The sequence below is a fragment of the Capricornis sumatraensis genome, chromosome 11, assembly GCF_032405125.1.
Source record: "Capricornis sumatraensis isolate serow.1 chromosome 11, serow.2, whole genome shotgun sequence".
Lineage (NCBI taxonomy): Eukaryota > Metazoa > Chordata > Mammalia > Artiodactyla > Bovidae > Capricornis > Capricornis sumatraensis.
The window spans coordinates 57,478,523-57,498,225 of record NC_091079.1 but is presented as its reverse complement, the minus strand read 5'-3'; the positions used below and the strand labels follow the sequence as shown (position 1 = coordinate 57,498,225).

General features: G+C 38.5%; 1 protein-coding gene across 2 annotated transcripts in view; it reads right to left on the bottom strand.

The window, feature by feature from the left end:
• The window catches only part of CRISPLD1 (cysteine rich secretory protein LCCL domain containing 1), a 48,743-nt gene that overhangs the window by 17,656 nt on the left and 11,384 nt on the right, over positions 1 to 19,703 (bottom strand). Inside the window, exons 2-4 of one of the 2 annotated variants that reach the window (XM_068983600.1) lie at positions 2,190 to 2,308; positions 1,706 to 1,838; positions 481 to 596 (exon numbers count right to left, since the gene is read on the bottom strand). In XM_068983600.1, coding sequence (XP_068839701.1) covers positions 481 to 596; positions 1,706 to 1,838; positions 2,190 to 2,308 — 368 coding nt within the window. Of the gene's footprint in view, positions 1 to 480; positions 597 to 1,705; positions 1,839 to 2,189; positions 2,309 to 19,703 lie in introns of those variants that run through there. The other variant, XM_068983601.1, reaches the window with a different exon arrangement.

Here is a 19,703-nt window from a genome sequence, read left to right as displayed (position 1 = left end):
AAACCAAACTTCTGCAAAACACTAACCTCTGCTATGGGATATTCATCTATATTCCATTTGTCTTAATAAAAAGAGATTTTTGACTTACATTTGACTGAAGTTTAGTTGTATAGCATTTTCAATGTAATTATTTGAAGGGTCTTTACACAGATGAAAATACATTTCTCAGTCTATAGTTTCCCATATCTAATAAACCCAAATTATTAAATATTTACACAATAGTGCAATAAATAAAACTGAAGGCCTAAAAATATGATTCTTATCTTTACAAAGATCATAGTTTCAATTTTCACATTCCCTTTAAGCACCAATTTATGCATCAGGCAACCATAATTGTTGCCATATTAAGTAAAGTGAGTAAAACCAGTGTACTTTACTTCATAACACACACTGAAAATGAGAAAAAAAGTCAAGAATATAAAGGTATATCTACATTGTTAAGAAATATTTATATATAAAAGCAATGTTTCGTCTACTCACTTTGGGGAATAATTGCACACCAGGTAAACAGCTTTGGGCCATATTTGCCCCCAGATGTTCATGTTATGGCACAAATTAATGGCACAGCCTATTCTGCTACTTGTTGCCCACACCACCTACATCAGAGGGGAAAAAGGCTCAGAGAAAGCAGGTTGAGATGAAATAAGACAACAACATATCTGAGAGAAAATGTATAGAAGTGAACTCGAGAACTAGCTGTTACCATTCAAAATGAAATGAGGCAATGTCCAAAAGGATATTTTTCTAGAGATTTTGGGAAGTCCTTAATTTAACTTAAAAAAGAGAGAGAGATACATAATAACTCTGAAAGTGAAAGTGTTAGGTGCTTAGTCGAGTCCGACTCTTGGTGACCCCATGGACTGTACCCCACCGGGCTCCTCTGTCCATGGGGATTCTCTGCAAGAATATTAGAGTGGGTAGCCATTCCCTTCTCCAATTTTCATATATAAAACATAAAAATCTCAAATGTTACACACCTTCACAAGCCTAAATGGCATATTAATTTTTTTTATGAAAAAACCTACCAAAGAAAGGAAGAGAAATTCTCATCTTAAATCAGAAAGTACTGGAGCAAAAGTTTAGGTGTTCAAATTTCTCACATTTTAATGCGTCACTGCCTATTAGGGAACCTCCTGCTGATCTTAATCTTGGACATGCTAAGGTATACAGAAGCATGCTTTATATTCGGTAATAATTGGTCATAGAAAGTCTAGAAACTCAGATCTGTGATGAGTTTTATCTAGTCAAATCTGCCATTAATTGGTTGATTTAGTAGTTTAGGACATATCCAATGGGAACACTGAGAATTTTTGTAAAAAGATAAATGCTGCATGCATCAAATATACTGAATGTCATGGTAAATAAAACTGTATTTTTATTTTTGGAAAATAAAAAATAATGACATCTGAATATAAAGATGGTAAATTTCCTTCCATCTGCATTTATCAGGGCTATATTAAAGTATTTTAAATGTAAAATCACTGAAATAATATGTTTAAGGAAATGTCTATACATTTCTCTATTATTGTTTATAAAAATTTATAAGCCTATTCTACATGCATCTATAGATTTGTAACAGCCATACTAAATGATATAAGGAAGACAAATGCTCAGTACTCTATAAGTTCTCCTACAAAAAAACAAAGAAAACTTTGTTAGTTTACACAAATTCAGAGGAATAGGGTATAAGATACCCTAGACATACCTGTGTATAATGAGTACATACAGGACCAGAGCATCTGAATGGACAATACGGGTTACACTCATGTTCATAAGGGTAGCTAAAGTCTCTGACTTCATCGTACCATGCTTGCACATGAAAGGTTGGGGGCCTGTATCTTTTTGAAAGAAAATAACCACAAAGATCAAGTAAGGCTGGAGAAAATATAAAACTAAACATTGCTGAAAGCACTGATAAAATGTGGCAGAGAGGCAGTTCTGTGGAATTTATTCATATTAAACACTTTTGCCCATTACGTCCCTAATATATCAATTACTTGAAACAAAAACACATCTAGGATACTGCTGATCATTCTCCTATAATATTTATTTTTTTCTTATTTGTCTTGGTGTGACTGCTTGTTTTCCTTTTAGGCACTAAGCCTTTGAAAACTTACAATGATGCATTAGTAAGTATTTCATTTCAAACTCTTCTGTTTTCAGAAATAAAAAGTTATATTTTAAGCTACCTTCCCCAGTGGGCTCCCAAATTCTGTCCAATTGATGGAAGCAAGCTTGCAGGTCCATGTTCCCACAAACAAGTTTCAGCCCAGGATTCTGCAGACCGTTCCAGTTCTACATCCCAGGTCTACGATTCAAAACAAAAACAAAATACAGACAGGAAAGGATAATGTATATAGAGAGTTTGGACATTTCTTTAGAGTATACAGTTAGTCAGTTATGTTTTCTTCTTTCTGACTTCTATGCAAAGACAGCATCTTAATCTGGGTTCTCGCCATCTCTCACCTAGATTTTTGCGCTAGCCTCCTAATGAATCTCCTTTCATCCATCCCACATCTCTCCAATCTGCTCTATAAGTGTTAAGAATTGCCTAAGTGGACACAAATACACTTAAGTGATTCTTCTGTCTAATCCCATTGAACAAATCCCAGTACACATAAAGTCCAAATCCTCGCTCGCAATATCCCGTCATAAAACCTGTTATTCCTTGCCTTTGTTAGCACTATTTCCTCTGCAGAACACATCCTTGTCCCAATTATTTGTCAGACAGATCTTTACTCTTATCATGGTCCAACTTTATGTAATACATTCTTGACATATTTTCATTTCTCTTAAACGTAAGCCATTTCCTCCTTTGGACTCTAGAGCTTTGTTATGCTCTTTGCCATGTGGCACTAGTAGTAAACAACCCGCCCGCCGACGCAGGAGACTTAAGAGACATGGGTTCAATCCCAGGGTCGGGAAGATGCCCTGGAGAAGGGAATGGCAACCCACTCCAGTATTCCTGCCTGGAGAAGCCCAGGGACAGTAGGACCAGGTGGGCTAAAGTCCATGGGGTCGCAAAGAGCTGGACACGACTGAAAAGACTCAGCGCGGCACTGAGATGCTAGCATTCATCTGTATGTCTCTGTCACGGACTGTGAGTTGCTTGGGGACAGTTGTTTAACTCATGTTTGTAACTTCAGCTTATTATCTATGTCTGTCATATGGACACGGTGGTCAGTAAATGTTGGCTGAATAAATGAATGGTTAATGAATCTGAATTCCATAAAATAGAAATATATTTTTGTATGCAAAATATTCAACAAGAGTGACTAACTCACACTTTAAAAATACTTGATAAAGAAACATTTACAATTACAAAATCATTACCAAAATAATTTCATATGTCCCGAGTTTAATATTCAGTTTGTTAATTTGAAAATCAGGCAGCATAGTGAATGGGGTGGTAGAAACAAAGAATTTTTCAATACTGGCACAATTATAGGATTCTGGGCATGTTAGGAGGATAGAAAAATAGGCCTGGAACTAGAAAATGAGGACACAACCTAAGGTGAAAGCAGTGAAACTGGAGAAAAGCAGACAGGCTGAAATAATGTTTAGGAATTTAAATTCCTAGAAGTTGATGGATGACTAAGGGCAGGCGGTGAGGGAAAGAAAAAAAAAAAGGTGAAGACTGATGAGATTACCAAACTGTGAGAAAGAAAAACAGAAAGAGAAATAGATTGTTGTAATAGAAGTGTATGTCTCTGCACTTCAGTGCTTATTTCAAGGCTGATGGGTGAGGTGTCTGTGATACACACAGTATATATGTCAAGTGGAGAGTGGAGATAGACGATTGGGGTTCTGGGGAAAGAAATATACTCCAAAGACATGAAGTTATTCCTTCAGGAAGATGATACAGAATGAGAAAAAACGTAAAGAAAACTCTGGGGTTATCAAAATTGAAGAGGAGAAAAAAAAAAGTTTAAGTAAAATGAACAAGGGAAAGTGGAGTCAGAAAGGCTAAGGGAAAACTGAAAGAGGATTAAATAATAAAAGGCACAGGACAAGAGATTCCAGGAGTAGAGAGTGGGCAATTAAGCTCAAATGTTACAGAGAAGTCGAAGAAGATGAGGTCAGCTCGGTACTAATTCATTATTAAGAGCAACTTAAGGGATTTCCCTGCTGGTTCAGTGTTTAAGAATTGTTGGAGGTTCATATAGGAACAAAGAATAAAAAATAATTTTGTTGGGAAATTAAAAAAAAAAAAAAGAATCCACCTTGCAATGCAGAGGAGATGGGTCTGATCCTTGGCCAGAGAGCTGAGAATTCACATGAAAGTGTTAGTCACTCAGTCATGTCCCACTCTTTGCAACCCCATGAACTGTAGCCTGCCAGGCTCTTCTGTCCTTGGAATTCTCTTGGCAAGAATACTGGAGTAGTTTGCTATTCCCTTTTCTAGGCAATCTTCCCACCCAGTGATTGAACCTGGGTCTCCTGCATTGCAGGCAGATTCTGTACCATCTGAGCCACCAGGGAATTTCCTTTTAAAGGATGGAAGAAACCTAACCATGCTTATAGGTCAAAAGGACAAGATACTAGAAAACAAAACAAAAGGAAAAAAAAAAGTATGTGTGAAGAAGGGAAGTTTCTTCATTCTATGTATAGTCTCCATATAATCTTGCAACAAACATTCTTGCTAATTCAACTGTGGATCTGAAATACATAAAATCATGCTTTCAAAGCCAGAAAAAGAAAAAGTATACAAAATTAGGAGAATACTGGAAGATTCCATGGACAGAGGAGCCAGGTGGGCTGCAGTCCATGGGGTCGCGAAGAATCGGACATAACTGGACGACTCCACTTTCAATTTTCACTTTTCACTTTTATGCACTGGAGAAGGAAATGGCAACCCACTCCAGTGTTCTTGCCTGGAGAATCCCAGGGATGGGGGAGCCTGGTGGGCTGCCGTCTATGGGGTCACACAGAGTCGGATACAACTGAAGTGACTTAGACTTAGACATCTTTATTATCTACCAAAAACACACACAAAAAAAGACTATTTACATGCCACTAAAAAAATTAACAGCATAAAAGTATCTGGATTTCATAAAAACTTGAATTTCACTTTGAATTAATATTTAATGTTCAAGACGACTGGTTTTGTGGCATAGACATCAGAAACGTATGCTATCAATAAGCATCGGGTAAACACTGCCAAATGTGAACATACTATTAATTAAATTCATTACTTAAATTAGACCTAATTTTATAATTACATATTATGTATGATGCAAAGGCATAATTCAAATTACTGTCATTATTTACCCAAACAAATTAGGTAAGAAACAAAGAATTTGGCTGAAGTCCTAAAAAATCAGCAAGATGCTGATTTCCTTTTGTATCCAGGTGGTCAGAGAGACAGTCATCTCTCAAAAGCAAGCTTACTTCTTGCTGATTAGTAGGTTGTCCTTAAGAGACAAACAAATTTTCGCCTTCAATCTTGAAAATCAGGTTCTTGCATAATATCTTAGTCATACTCATGGCTCAGTGGTAAAGAATCCACCTGCCAATGCAGAGACTCGTTCAACCCCTGGGTCAGGAAGACCCCCTGGAGGAGGAAATGGCAACCCACTCAGGTATTCTTGCCTGGAAAATACCTTGGACAGAGAAGCCTGGTGGGCTACAGTCCACGTGGTCGCAAAAGAATTGGACACGACTTAGCACCTAAACAACACCACCACAGTGAAAATATATTTATCCATAGGTTTCTAATCTAGCAACAAAGCAACCTCACAAAGAGCAGCTAGGTACCAGAAGAAAAACACAAACATTCCTAGATGGAGAAGGAAAAAAAAAAAAAGGCCTTGAAACCATTGGAATGGTTTTAAAACACTCTTCCCACAAAGGGTGGAGTTGAATTCCCTCCCCTTTCCTTCAAGTTGAGTTAGATAGTGGCTCCCTTCTAACAAACAGAATAGCATTGTGAGATTTCCCCAGCTAGGTTAGGAAATAAAGCCTCTATCTGATTCTTTCTCTTTTAAGACACACATCTTAAAAGACCTGAGTCAACAAATTAGGATTTCAGCTACCCAGAAGAGGTAGCTAAAAAAATAAGATGGAGAGACCACACAGAAACAGACAGAGAGATGCAAGAGGAGTCCCTACTGTTTGTGTTTTCCTAGCCCAGACATGGGACTTGTAAGTTTGCCTGTCCAGGTCACTACACAGGTAAAAGCCCCAAAAGAAGAACCACCCAGCTAAGGGCGTTCTTAAGGCCCTTATTCAAGGTCAATTTACTCTTGTGTTACACACAAATTCTACAATCTTAGACGTCAGTTTTTCCTACAAAATTGATGGATTCTTTCGAGAGAAGATACACAACTATTTCCAAGTTCACAAATATGTTGTATATCCAAAGTTTGTTTACATATCTGTTGTGTAGAAACTGGAATAAAATCTACAACATATCATTCAAATGCTTCAGGCTATGTTTTCTTATTTGTAAAGTATGTCAGTTGAGATAGAAGACAATTCAGGTTCCTTTAAGGACTAAAATTCAATTGTTGACTATATATTATGGACAAGTTGTTTCTACAGCATGACTTCTCTTCTATTTAATCCCTAAAAATGGACATCCCTGGTGGTCCAGTAGTAAGATACCACCATCCAATGCAGGGGGTGTGGGTTTGATCCCTGGTTGGGAAACTAAGACCCCACATGCTGCAGGATATGGCCAAAATTAAAAATAAATCACACTCACTAAAAATAATAAAATAGGGAGTGGAACATATCAAATTAACTATGATAATGCTAAAACAGGGACAAACATTATTTTAATGCGAGAACTGAGGCAAAGAGCATGCAGCTAAAATTTGCTATTAATATTTAATAAATATTAGTGACAATTTTGAAAGTAATCAGTTGAAGAATCTAATGAAGCCCTGCTATTTTGGATAAGTTCAATAATAGGAATCAAGAACATTCTTAAAAAAAAAAATCACTGAAAATATAGCTGTCCTGGAAGAAATACTATCATATAACATGACAACAGCGCAGAATATATATTTTTATGCTACAACATAATATTTCAGGTTTGAAGACAGGCAATAATTCATACCCATCCCATTTAAATGCAGGTTACTCTCTATACATTTCTATTTAAATTCAGGATTGCAAATTAAATCAAGATGGCCTAACCAGCTTCATTTTTTTCTCTCTGAACTATTCACCCAGGACTAATTTAAAGCCAAGCCACACTTAAAATTACCATTTCTTTATAGAACGGGTACTTGAGGTGTGCAGAAATAAAAACCACTCTATTTTCCAGCTACATGAATAAGCTGTTCCTTCTGAGAACATAGAAAAGTCTTCAATTTAAGTTTTATTACTAAAAGAAACATTTAGAACATTATTAACATACTTTGTCTCCGGGGTCATTTTTCAACCAGTTGAACATAATGGCTCTATCATTTCCTGTATGTTATGTATATGAGAAACCTTAAACCTTGACAAAGGACTTTTAAAAGTAAACCTTGAAATTCATAGTAGTTTTAGTACTGAAAGGGCTTCCTTGGTGGCTCAGACAGTAAAGAATTTGCCTGCAATGTGGGAAACCTGAGTTCAATTCCTGGGTTGCAAAGATCCCCTGGAGAAGGAAATGACTACCCACTCCATGATTCTTGCCTGGAGAATTCCATGGACAGAGGAGCCTGGCAGGGCAGGCTCCAGTCCATGGGGCTGCAAAGAGTCTGATACAACTGAGCGACTTTCACTTTACTTCACTTTAGCACTAAAACAATGTGTTGTAAAATCTGAAAATTATGTAGCTATCTAGACATATACAGAAAATTCCATTGACTGCTCTTCTTTGTGAAATGTGGTGAGCATACACAATTCATACTCCTACCAGAATACCTGTTATGCTATTATAATAACAGTCAATGATAGCTGCAAATCGTTGAGGAGTGGAGTTTTTAATAGAGTTAATATTGCTGGCTTACCAGAGGTTGCATCCCTATACATGAGGCAAAGACAATCATTAGTAACATAACTCTTTCTCTTTGATACTAAGAATAGCTCCTCTCTTAAAAAGGATTCAGTTCAGTTGCTCAGCTGGGTTGGACTCTTTGCGACTCCATGGACTGCAGCACGCCAGGCTTCCCTGTCCATCGACAACTCCCAGAGCTTGCTCAAACTCATGTTCATCGAGTCAGTAATGCCATCCAACCATCTCATCCTCTGTCGTCCCCTTCTCCTCCTGCCTTCAATCTTTCCCAGCATCAGGGTCTTTTCCAATGAGTCAATTCTTTGCATCAAGTGGCCAAAGTACTGAAGTTTCAGCTTCAGCATCAGTCCTTCCAATGAATACTCGGTCTGATTTCCTCTAGGATTGACTAGTTTGAGCTCCTTGCAGTCCAAGGGACTCTCAAGAGCCTTCTCCAACACTACAGTTCAAAAGCATCAAATCTTCGTCACTCAGCTTTCTTTATATAGTCCAACTCTCACATCCATATATGACTACTGGAAAAACCACAGCATTGACTAGATGGACCTTTGTCAGTAAAGTAATGTCTCTGCTTTTTAATATGCTATCTAGGTTGGTCACAGTTTTTCTTCCAAAAGATGTTCAAATATATTTTCTTTACTATTGTACATTTATAGTCGCTAAGTTGTGTCCAACTTTTACAACCCCATGGGCTATAGACCACCAGGCTCATCTGTCCATGTGATTCTCCAGACAAGAATACTGGAGTGAGTAGCCATTTCCTTTTTTAGCAGATCTTCCCAACCAAGGTATCAAACCAGCATCTCCATGATTGACATGCAGATTCTTTACCACTGAGCCACCTGGGAAGTCCATTTACGTAACCTTACAATTCTTGTCCTGGAAATCACTGTCATTTTGCAGTGTCAAAATTATTGTTGTAGTACATTAAACCAGAGTTGAACGCAATGTTAATTAGTCACTAGGAATCTGCCTGAAGAGCGTTTTCTTATAATTGAGGCTTCAAAATTGTTAGTACAAAAACTAAAGAGAATAGTAGACTATTTTTCAAATAAAAGTCAAACATTAATTTGAATTTTTTAGTTAATTATTAGTACTAAAGATTGTATTAAAGTGCATGGAGTAAAGTTTTGTGATATTATCTGCTTGATTTCTGTACTTAGACTCCTCACACATAAATCCTCAAAGATGAGTGGTAGGCCAAGGAAACCAGAATTGAAAGAGACACGTGTACCCCACTGTTCATTGCAGCACTGTTTATAATAGCTAGGACGTGGAAGCAACCTAGATATCCATCAGGAGACGAATGGATAAGAAAGCTATGGTACACATACACAATGGAATATTACTCAGCTATTAAAAAGAACACATTTGAATCAGTTCTAATGAGGTGGATGAAACTAGAGCCTATTATACAGAGTGAAGTAAGTCAGAAAGAAAAACACCACTATAGGATATTAATGCATATATATGGAATTTAGAAAGATGGTAACGATGACCCTATATGCAAGATAGCAAAAGAGATACAGATATAAAGAACAGACTTTTGGACTTTGTTGGAGAAGGTGAGGGTGGGATGATTTCAGAGAAGAGCACTGAAACATATATTACCATATGTGAAACAGATCACCAGTCCAAGTCTGATGCATGAAACAGAGCACTCAAAGCAGGTATACCAGGATAACCATGAGGGATGGGGTGGGGAGGGAGGAGGGAAGGGGGTTCAGGATGGGAGACACATGTACACCTGTGGCTGATTCACATTAATGTATGGCGAAAACTACCACAATACTGTAATTAGCCTCCAATTAAAATAAATTAATTAATTTAAAAAAAAAAGGATGAGTGGTAGGGATGGAGATGACATATGTCTCTTTATCCACAAAGATACTGATGACACTGGTGAAGGTATCATGATACTTAAGTCTACCGAAGGAAATATTCTAAATGACACTGAAGATGTAACTATTTTATTTCATATACTGGGTTGGCCAAAAAGTTTGTTCCGGTTTTTTCATAAGATGCTACAGAAAAAAATCTGAACAAACTTTTTGGCCTACTCAATAGTTTAGAATCACCAATGAAAAAAATATTATGAGTAAACAAATAAATTTTAATAAGAAATTGACCAGCATGATCTGACACCTTTAAATGCACATAGAAATAATCTACTGACTGGAAAGTCTCACATAATTTAGCAACTGTTTAATGTCATTCTAAACAGGGAGAAATATGACTGCAAGATTTTCTACCATTCCAGAAAACCCCGTCTAAGTGGCTTAAGCTATGATAAGTCTTTTCGAAGATATGCTGAGACATGAAAAGACATAAATCTTTTCGAAGACATTCTTGCCTGGAAAACCCATGGGTTTTCAAGATAAATGCAAAAAAAAAAAAAATGGTCCTTGACTATCTTACTGGACTTTTAAAATATGCACTGCTGTCTGGCAAAGTAACAACATCAAAGCACAATAGTGTTTTGAAAATGCAGTTACACTGGACATCTAGACCTTGGCTGAAACCTCTGGTCCTATATTCCTACCGAAAACTATAAATTACAATGAAACTATAAAATTTGAAAATGAATTCCATGGACATCTGTCTGTTTTAGATGTATATTTCTGCATATCGATGGAGAAGGCAATGGCACCCCACTCTAGTACTCTTGCCTGGAAAATCCCATGGATGGGGAAGCCTGGTAGGCTGCAGTCCATGGGGTCATGAAGAGTTGGACATGACTGAGTGACTTCATTTTCACTTTTCATGCATTGGGGAAGGAAACGGCAGCCCACTCCAGTGTTCTGATGACAATAGAGCTATTTCTTAACTAAGAAGCAAAAGTTGATTTGTGAATTTCAAGACTGCAAAGCCAAAGTGTTAGTTGCTCAGTCAGGTCTGACTCTTTGTGATCCCATAGAAGCTCACCAGGCTCCTCTCTCCCTGGGATTCTACAAGCAAGAATACTATAGTGGGTTTCCATGCCCTTCTCCAGGGGATCTGCCCAACCCAGGGATCAAACATGGGTCTCCTACATTGTAGGCAGATTCTCTACCATGTGAGCCTCCAGAGAAGCCTAATTATGATTCTAGAGAACTGTTTCTGAATCATCGCTATTGGATAAAGTTTTAATACTGTGCCAAACAGAGAAATAAAACTGAAAACCTTCAATATAACTTCCCAGTAAAACTTCAGTGTATCTGAGTAAGACAAGAAGTTATTCTCAATAAACAGTTAACACCAGGTATCTCTTCAAGCTTAGTCCTGAAAACCCAATGATAAATCTTCGAAGTAAGGAGACTTTCACATGCAATTTTTCTACACAGCTAAAAGGATGATCAGGATTTTCTACCCAGCTCGTGAATGTACAAGCAGTTGAAGAAAATCAAAAACATATAGAACTATCTCTTTGCTGCTGCTGCTGCTGCTGCTGCTAAGTCGCTTCAGTTGTGTCCGACTCTGTGCGACCCCATAGATGGCAGCCCACTAGGCTCTTCTGTCCCTGGGATTCTCCAGGCAAGAATACTGGAGTGGGTTGCCATTTCCTTCTCCAATGCATGAAAGTGAAAAGTGAAAGTGAAGTTGTTCAGTCGTGCCCGACTCTTAGCCACCCCATGGACTGCAGCCTACCAGGCTCCTCCGTCCATGGGATTTTCCAGGCAAGAGTACTGGAGTGGGTTGCCATTGCCTTCTCCAATCTCTTTCTAAACACCACCTTTAAAAGATAATTCTTACCTTGCCAGCCCTTCTGGAAAAACAGATTTATAAATATCCATCATATGTCAAAACAGAAATCCCTCTCAAACCACTGTTGTGTTTTCTATTTACATCAGAAAGTGCAATCCCCAAATCTGATGGAATAAGCCGTCAAGGTGATCTGCTCAACAGCAATTAACTGGAGCTCTAGGAAAGAACTTGTTTCTCAATGGAAGTAACATAGTTGACTGTTCACAATGCTTCAGCTTCAAATTCCAAAAATAATGCCTCATTGTAAAATCTTAGCCACCTTCTTTTCACCCTGATGGTGGTATTATCAGAACTATAATGAAGAGCCAGACATCAAGGAGATCAATCAATCACTCAATCTATGCTAAAAGAGTCTATGAGGTTTTTGTGACAAAGTCATCTGGTACAAAAAGCACTGGAAAATAGTACATTCCTTACAACTCGGAAATTATCTCAGGTGTTTTAACTCCTGTGCTTCACCTGCTCTGAAAAGACTTTGTAGTCACAGGGAAAATGCACGAGGCTCAGATTTCAAAGGGAACACCTGTGTTTCTGGACAGAGAGGCTTTGCCAGGTACTGAGAAAATAGCAGGATCACCCCAGGGCAAGGCACATATGAGGGTCTCCTGGAAATGACAGAGATGTGAGGCAGATGTGGCAGTGTTTTACCTAAAATCTACTTCAAAACAAAGCCTTGGAAGTCTTAGCAAAGGTGCGACTTAATGATTGAGGAAACTGCCTCTTCAGTTTACTAAAATTAAAATAATTTTTGGAATGAAAATTTCATGTGTGGGTGAACTCACAAGATCATTTTAGTTACACCCACTGTTTTGACATTATACAGACAGACTGAACGCATGATGTAAGGCAAATTGTCCTTGTGACGCTGCAGAGCCGTGAAATCAACAAAATCCTTACTTTTCTCCAGAATGTCTGCTCATTTGCATTTCATCTCCTTGCCTGCTGCTACTGCTGCTAAGTCGCTTCAGTCGTGTCCGACTGTGCGACCCCATAGACGGCAGCCCATCAGACTCCCCCGTCCCTGGGATTCTCCAGGTTGCTTAGGCCCTCCCAAATCTGGCTATAACTTACTTACCTACCTCACTTACCATCCACCCCTCCTCAACCTGAGCTGACTCTACTGCTGACTCTACTGGAACATTAAAATGCCTGTACATCTTCAGGAGATCTTGTTAAAATTCAGATTCTGACTCAGTAGGTCAGGAGAGAAATCCAAGTTATGACATTTCTAACAGAAGCATACAGTGAATAACCATACTTCAAGAAGCAAGGTTCTAGTACCTGTCCATTCATATTTCTCGGCCACTGAAGCCATCAGAAATGTTCCCCTATGAGACTGTTCTTTCTTTCCTCCCCTCCTTGGTTACTTAAACTTTATCCTTTCTCCAAAGTCCTGTTAACAGTCTCTCTCCTCTCGGAAGTCATTTCAACCACAATACGTATTCTATTTATCCTCACCCTTCTCTGAATTGTCTCATTAAAGACAGCAATCACTATGTGTTCTCTGACATCTGCTTCTACTTTGGATTTTAATTCTCAAAGCAGAATTTTAAATCAAAAACTGTCTCATACCTTTTCTGTGTTTTCCATGTCGCCTAATATAAAACATGACATACAATATATTACCAATACGTACTCATTGATTTTCTCTAGCCTCAGCTGGCCTGGCCTGGGCAATAACTTGGATCACAAATACGGAACCTAATACCCTGCATCAAACATACTAGTGTGCTATAAAATCAGGTGAAAGAGTATTCATGATGCTGCTGTTGTTTATTAGCTAAGTCGTGTCTTAGCTATTAGCTAAGTCTTTTTGCAATCCCCTGTACTATAGCCCTCTAGGCTCCTCTGTCATGGGATTTCCCAGGCAAGAATTGGAGTGGACTGCCATTTCTTTCTCCAGGGGATCTTCCCATCCAGTGAGCAAACTTGTCTCTTCTGCATTGGCAGGTGGATTCTTTATCACTGAGCCACCAGGGAAGCCCAACTCCTGACATACCTAGGCTAGGCTAAAGATAAATTTTTGAATAGTTGAACATGGATTATTTTTGTAAAGGCCATATCTATTTACTGACTTTGTGATAAATTCAAGGCTATAATGCTTTCATTGTTTTTGTTGCCATTTAGGAAAGAAGTTGTTAATCTTTCAGTTCAGTTCAGTTCAGTTGCTCAGTCGTGTCCGACTCTTTGCGATCCCATGAATTGCAACACACCAGGCCTCCCTGTCCATCACCAACTCCCGGAGTTCACTCAGATTCACGTCTATCCAGTCAGTGATGCCATCCAGCCATCTCATCCTCTGTTGTCCCCTTCTCCTCCTGCCCTCAATCCCTCCTAGCATCAAAGTCTTTTCCAATGAGTCAACTCTTCGCATGAGGTGGCCAAAGTACTGGAGTTTCAGCTTTAGCATCATTCCTTCCAAAGAAATCCCAGGGCTGATCTCCTTCAGAATGGACAGGTTGGATCTCCTTGCTGTCCAAGAGACTCTCAAGAGTCTTCTCCAACACCACAGTTCAGAAGCATCAATTCTTCAGCGCTCAGCTTTCTTCACAGTCCAACTCTCACATCCATACATGACTACTGTAAAAACCATAGCCTTGACTAGATGGACCTTAGTCGGCAAAGTAATGTCTCTGCTTTTGAATACTCTCTAAGTTGGCCATGACTTTTCTTCCAAGGAGTAAGGATCTTTTAATTTCATGGCTGCAGTTACCATCTGCAGTGATTCTGGAGCCCCAAAAAATAAAGTCTGACACTCTTTCCACTGTTTCCCCATCTACTTCCCATGAAGTGACAGGACCAGATGCCATGATCTTCATTTTCTGAATGTTGAGCTTTAAAGTCAACTTTTTCACTCTCCTCTTTCACTTAATCTTTAAGATTATATTTAAGAGACCTCAGTATTTAAGGAAATCCTTTAGTAATTGAGAAAGTACAATATCATCTATCAGTTTTCTAAGTCTTGATCTGTTAGTATTCCAAAATCACTGCAGATGATGACTGTAGCCATGAAATTAAAAGACACTTGCTCCTTGGAAGAAAAGTTATGACCAACCTAGAAAGCATTTTAAAACTAACAGCATTTCCTTGTTGAAATAGAATTAATCAAATTCTTTTTCATTCCACCCATTTTAGAATCACTGCTGAAAATCTTGTCATCTTTTTACTTTTTTATTCATTCCATTTTTTCCCCTTCCAATTAACATAAATGGAGCTTAGAGTACGTGTCAGCCTCTCAGCTGAGGAAATGCAGAAACTACTAAAGCACAGTTCCTTCCCACAAAGGAAGGTAAGGCAAGAGAAAGAGAAGGATGTAAATAACAGAGGCAGGGACAGGTATGAAATGCTGTAAAAGCCAAGGAACTGGGGTTAGAGTGTACCTAACTTTGGACAGGTGGGTTTAGACAAAAAAAGCAGATTAGTCTTTAGGTGAGTCCTGAAGGAAGAGCAGAAATTCACTGGAGAAAAAACAAGATGCACATAAGTCATTCCAGCATCTGCAAAAGCAACGGCTTGGCAAGATGCCTACAGCCTAAAAAGCCCAAGGTATATGGAATAACGATGCAGATGATTTTATGAAAGAGCACTGCTTTTCATTTGTTTAGATGTATTCACTGCATTCACCGAACTCAAGTAACAAAACTCTTCTCTCAGCCTTTTCTTTCTAGACAGGAGTTCTGAGGTTCTTACTTCATCTTCATTCAAAAGCCTCCCCTCCCCCACCTCTTTCTTTTTTGGCTTTAGTTTCCTGTCTCTGGACAACACCTGATATCACTATAGTTTTTTTTGAGCCCATCAGTCAATCATTCAATATTTCAGATTTGGATTTGCCACATTTTGAACAAACACAAGATACAGTTTCATATTTTATTCCTAGCACCTTTATTGGATTGTCTCCTGTTTAGATAAGGTTACCTGAACTGTTTGAGTTGCAACAGCAACACAAAGGGGAGAGTTATAAAAAATAACTCCCATGCTCATTCTTGGGTCTTATCTAACAGCTCATTATCTGATCTAGCTGACCTTTTCTATACCCCCACCTCTACCCCCACCCCTCACCTCTGTTCTTGCTCACTTCTGAATTCTACTTCCTTCCTTCTCATTCATGCGGCTTTTTGAGTTTATCCTGTCATTGACTGCACCTGTTTTCACTATCCCACAGAACTGTGCCATTAACTAATTTTGAGATTCCATTTTCCACCACTCCTCCAAGTAGATAGATTTAAACAGTGGGTCTTGGGAAATCTTATTGTTTAAGCTTCTCTATCTTTTTGGTTTCTAAGCACTTCATGAAAGGGAGTGATTTCTATCTTCCTGCACTAATAATTAAGAGTTGCTCCCTTAGAAAAAAGAGAAAGTGAATGTGAGAGTTGAGGTGAAAAAGGATCTGGATCCTAGCGTCAATTTTTAATGTCTTTTTTTAGACTTCACTTCCTCTGGACAGCCTCAAGCTTTCTACTCAAGTGGCTGTGGGACCGCCACAGTGGCAGCCACATCACCTGGGAGCTTGGCAGGAATGCAGAATATTGGGGGCCACCCAGACCTCCTGAGTCATAATCTGCATGTTAACAAGATTCCCAGGGAATTCATATGCACAGTGAAGCTTGAGTGACCCTGGACTAAAGCACCTGATTTCTATTCCCCAAACCATACCTAGCTGCTTTTTCATGAAAAACATTTTTGCTACCCTTAATTTTCTGGTGATTGAAAATTTTCTTTGATTAAACACTTAAAACATAAAACCCGTCTAGCCTATTAGATAATATCCATGTTCATATTTTGCCTTTGTGGTTGATGAGCTTCTAATCAGAAAATCTGCTGCCTTTTTCATAATAAGCTATCAAGAAAAAGTTGACTTAGTTAACTTAATTGTATTTTATTGATTCTGTTAATCAATGAAAAGAAAAAGTAAGATTCATTGGCTTCTAGTTCTAGGTTCTTATATTAAACTCATCAGTTTAATAACCCACTAATTCAAGTCACATATCTGGGTCATTCCCATAATTTATTTTTTGGAGTTCCCATACAATTAGTTGTATTTAACCTCCAGTCTGCAATTTGAACCTCAAACACATTATGTGGTCTGTATCTGTACTTGACTGTATTACAGAATATCTGAACAGTTTTAAAATCAGCCCTCTTCTCCCACCCTGGCTAACATGACTTTAATCTCATTCAGGTCTCTAGGAGCTGCCTAGTCAAATGCCCTCAGAGGTCAAGCAGGTGACACCACGTGCAACGGCTGTAAAGAGTGGTGTGACCGATGGCAAACCAGAAAAATTATTACTTTAAATCTTCCTGCTTTTTGGAAATTCTTGACTACTACATATGATAGGGGAGAAGGCAATGGCACCCCACTCCACATATGATAGGAATACATACTATAGTAAACTTCCCTATCAGATTTTGTAACTTAAATCATAGTGAAATAAATGAATACAAAGTACCTCAAAACATCTCATGCATTTGACTCCACAGAGATCTTTATGTAATAACCCCAAAAATACCTTTTCATAATATCCCATCCTCACACCACACTCCATTCCTACGCTCTCAATCTCAGCTGACAATCTTGCTCCATACTTCACTGGGAAAAACAGAATTATTCATACAAAAATTCTCTTTTTCCACTAAATACATCAAATGTACCTACAGCCTCAGCCCTTCCTGTCAGAAGGAAAAAACTGACTCTGCATTTATATTTTCTCCCTCTCATGTCAAGCGCTTTTACAATTTGTGTATTTCCATCAACTTCCAAGCACACTCTTTAAAAAACAAAACCAAAAACACTGCCATATACCCATACAGTGCTACCTAATTCCATTCCTCAAATCGTTCTTAGCTTTCTTTGCTTATTTCTCCTTTCTGCTCAACCTCTACATATTGCTGGGCCATGGCCCAATTTAAAGCATTCAACCTTCATCCATAAAAATCTTCTTGGATGGTTTTATCCAGTCAGTTAAGATGGTTCTTAACAGCATCCATACATCATTTCCACACTTTTATCTCAAGTCCCACTTCTCCACTGACCATTAAACTCAGCTGAGGATAACAAGGCAATGCAAAATAAGCTTTGCCAAAAGGAAACCCCTGATTTCATCCTTACCTTCTCTTGTTTCTCTTCCTGTCTCAGTAAATGCTTGTTATCCATCAATATGCTTAAGTAAGCATATTGGGCTTCCCTGATAGCTAAGTTGGTAAAGAATCCACCTGTAATGCAGGAGACCCCGGTTCAATTTCGGGTTGAGAAGATCCATGGAGAAGGGATAGGCTGCCCACTCCAGCATTCTTGGGCTTCCCTTGTGGCTCAGCTGGTGAAGAATCTGCCTGCAATGCAGGAGACCTGGGTTCCATCCCTGGGTTGGCAAGATCCCCGGGAGAAGGGAAAGGGTACCCACTCCAGAATTTTGGCCTAGAGAATTCCACGGACTAATGTAGTCCAGGGGGTCACAAAGAGTGGGACACGACTGAGGAACTTTCACTTTCACTTTTATGCTTAAGTAAAAATCTTTAAAAAGCCCTCCTTATCTTTCACCCTTCATATTAAATTTATCAAAAACCCATCAGCAATGCTATTTAAACAGACTTGAAACCACCCACCTCTCTCCATGTTTACCACTGTCACCCTGGCCCCAGCCATCATCATCTCTCATTAGAATATACCAATAGCTTCCTACCTATTTCTTTGTGCTTTCACTATGAATCCTCCTGCAACCCATTCCCCAAGGCACAGAGTAATTATATAAAACTGGAAATAAGACCAAAGGTCAGTCCTAGCCTTCTCTGTGGTCCCTGAAGACTCCCACCTCATTTCTGACTTAAAGACCTTTTACCTGATATTCCTGTTGTCTAGATCTCTATAGCTTTGTTTAGTTGACTCATTATTCTAATTTAGCTCTCAGCTCAAAAGTCATTAATTTAGAGAGGTCTTCCCCAACTACTCAGTATGTTAGCTCCCCCTCTATCATGCATGCATGCTAAGTCACTTCAGTCGTGTCCAATTCTGTGCGACCCTACGGACTGTAGCCTGCCAGACTCCTCTATCCGTGTGATTATCCAAGCAAGAATAGTAGAATGTGTTGCCATGTCCTCCTCCGGGGGAGCTTCCTGACCCAGGGATCAAACCTATGTCTTCTATGTCTCCTGCATTGGCAGGTGGGTTCTTTACCACTACCGCCACCTCGGAAGGCCCCACATCTGTCATGCTCCATCATCTCACTTTGCTTATTTTCATTAACTTGTTGAACTTTTTCAAAAACAGTGCCTGGTACAAAAATGCTCAATCAGTATTTGTTGAATTAAATTTTTTGTAAATCACAAATTTATCAATTAGAATAAAAAATTGTTTTACTCAATTACAAATGCCTTTCTGTACCTTCTTGAAATTATGACAGCAACAGATACTTAGGAAAATAAAGAAAGGGTTACTTAAACATACTTACTGTTACACCTTCACCAGACAATTCATTACCACTTGAATTTTCACACTTTCTTCCAATGAACTATATACTCTATGTAACATATGCATATATTGTGTTCATGGGGTCCTCAAAAAGAGTCAGACACAACTTACGTGACTTAACAACAATTTATATATTATACACGACAACACAGAAAACCATAAAATGTTAGTTTTATAAACTTAAATTCAATTAGTAAAAATCACTAAAAAGATGAGAATTTAAGTTTTAAATCCTGTATAATTACTCGGTTGCATAAATTCCTAAGATAAGTATGTGAGAGAACACAGGTGAACAATAGCAAACAATGTTCTTGAACTAAATGTCATTCTTAATTGTTATTATAAATGATTATAAATGACCATGTTGCTTTTAATGGAGGCACCCAGTAAAGGTAGCCAAGAAACAATTAAGCAAAGAAACTGCATTTCCCTACCAACTATAATTATAAATTTGGGATATGTTCCCAAACTGACTTACATCTTCTAAAACTAAGCTGAAAACTTTGGATTAAAAAAGAGTTAAGGCTGCAGATATCACCTGGCCCA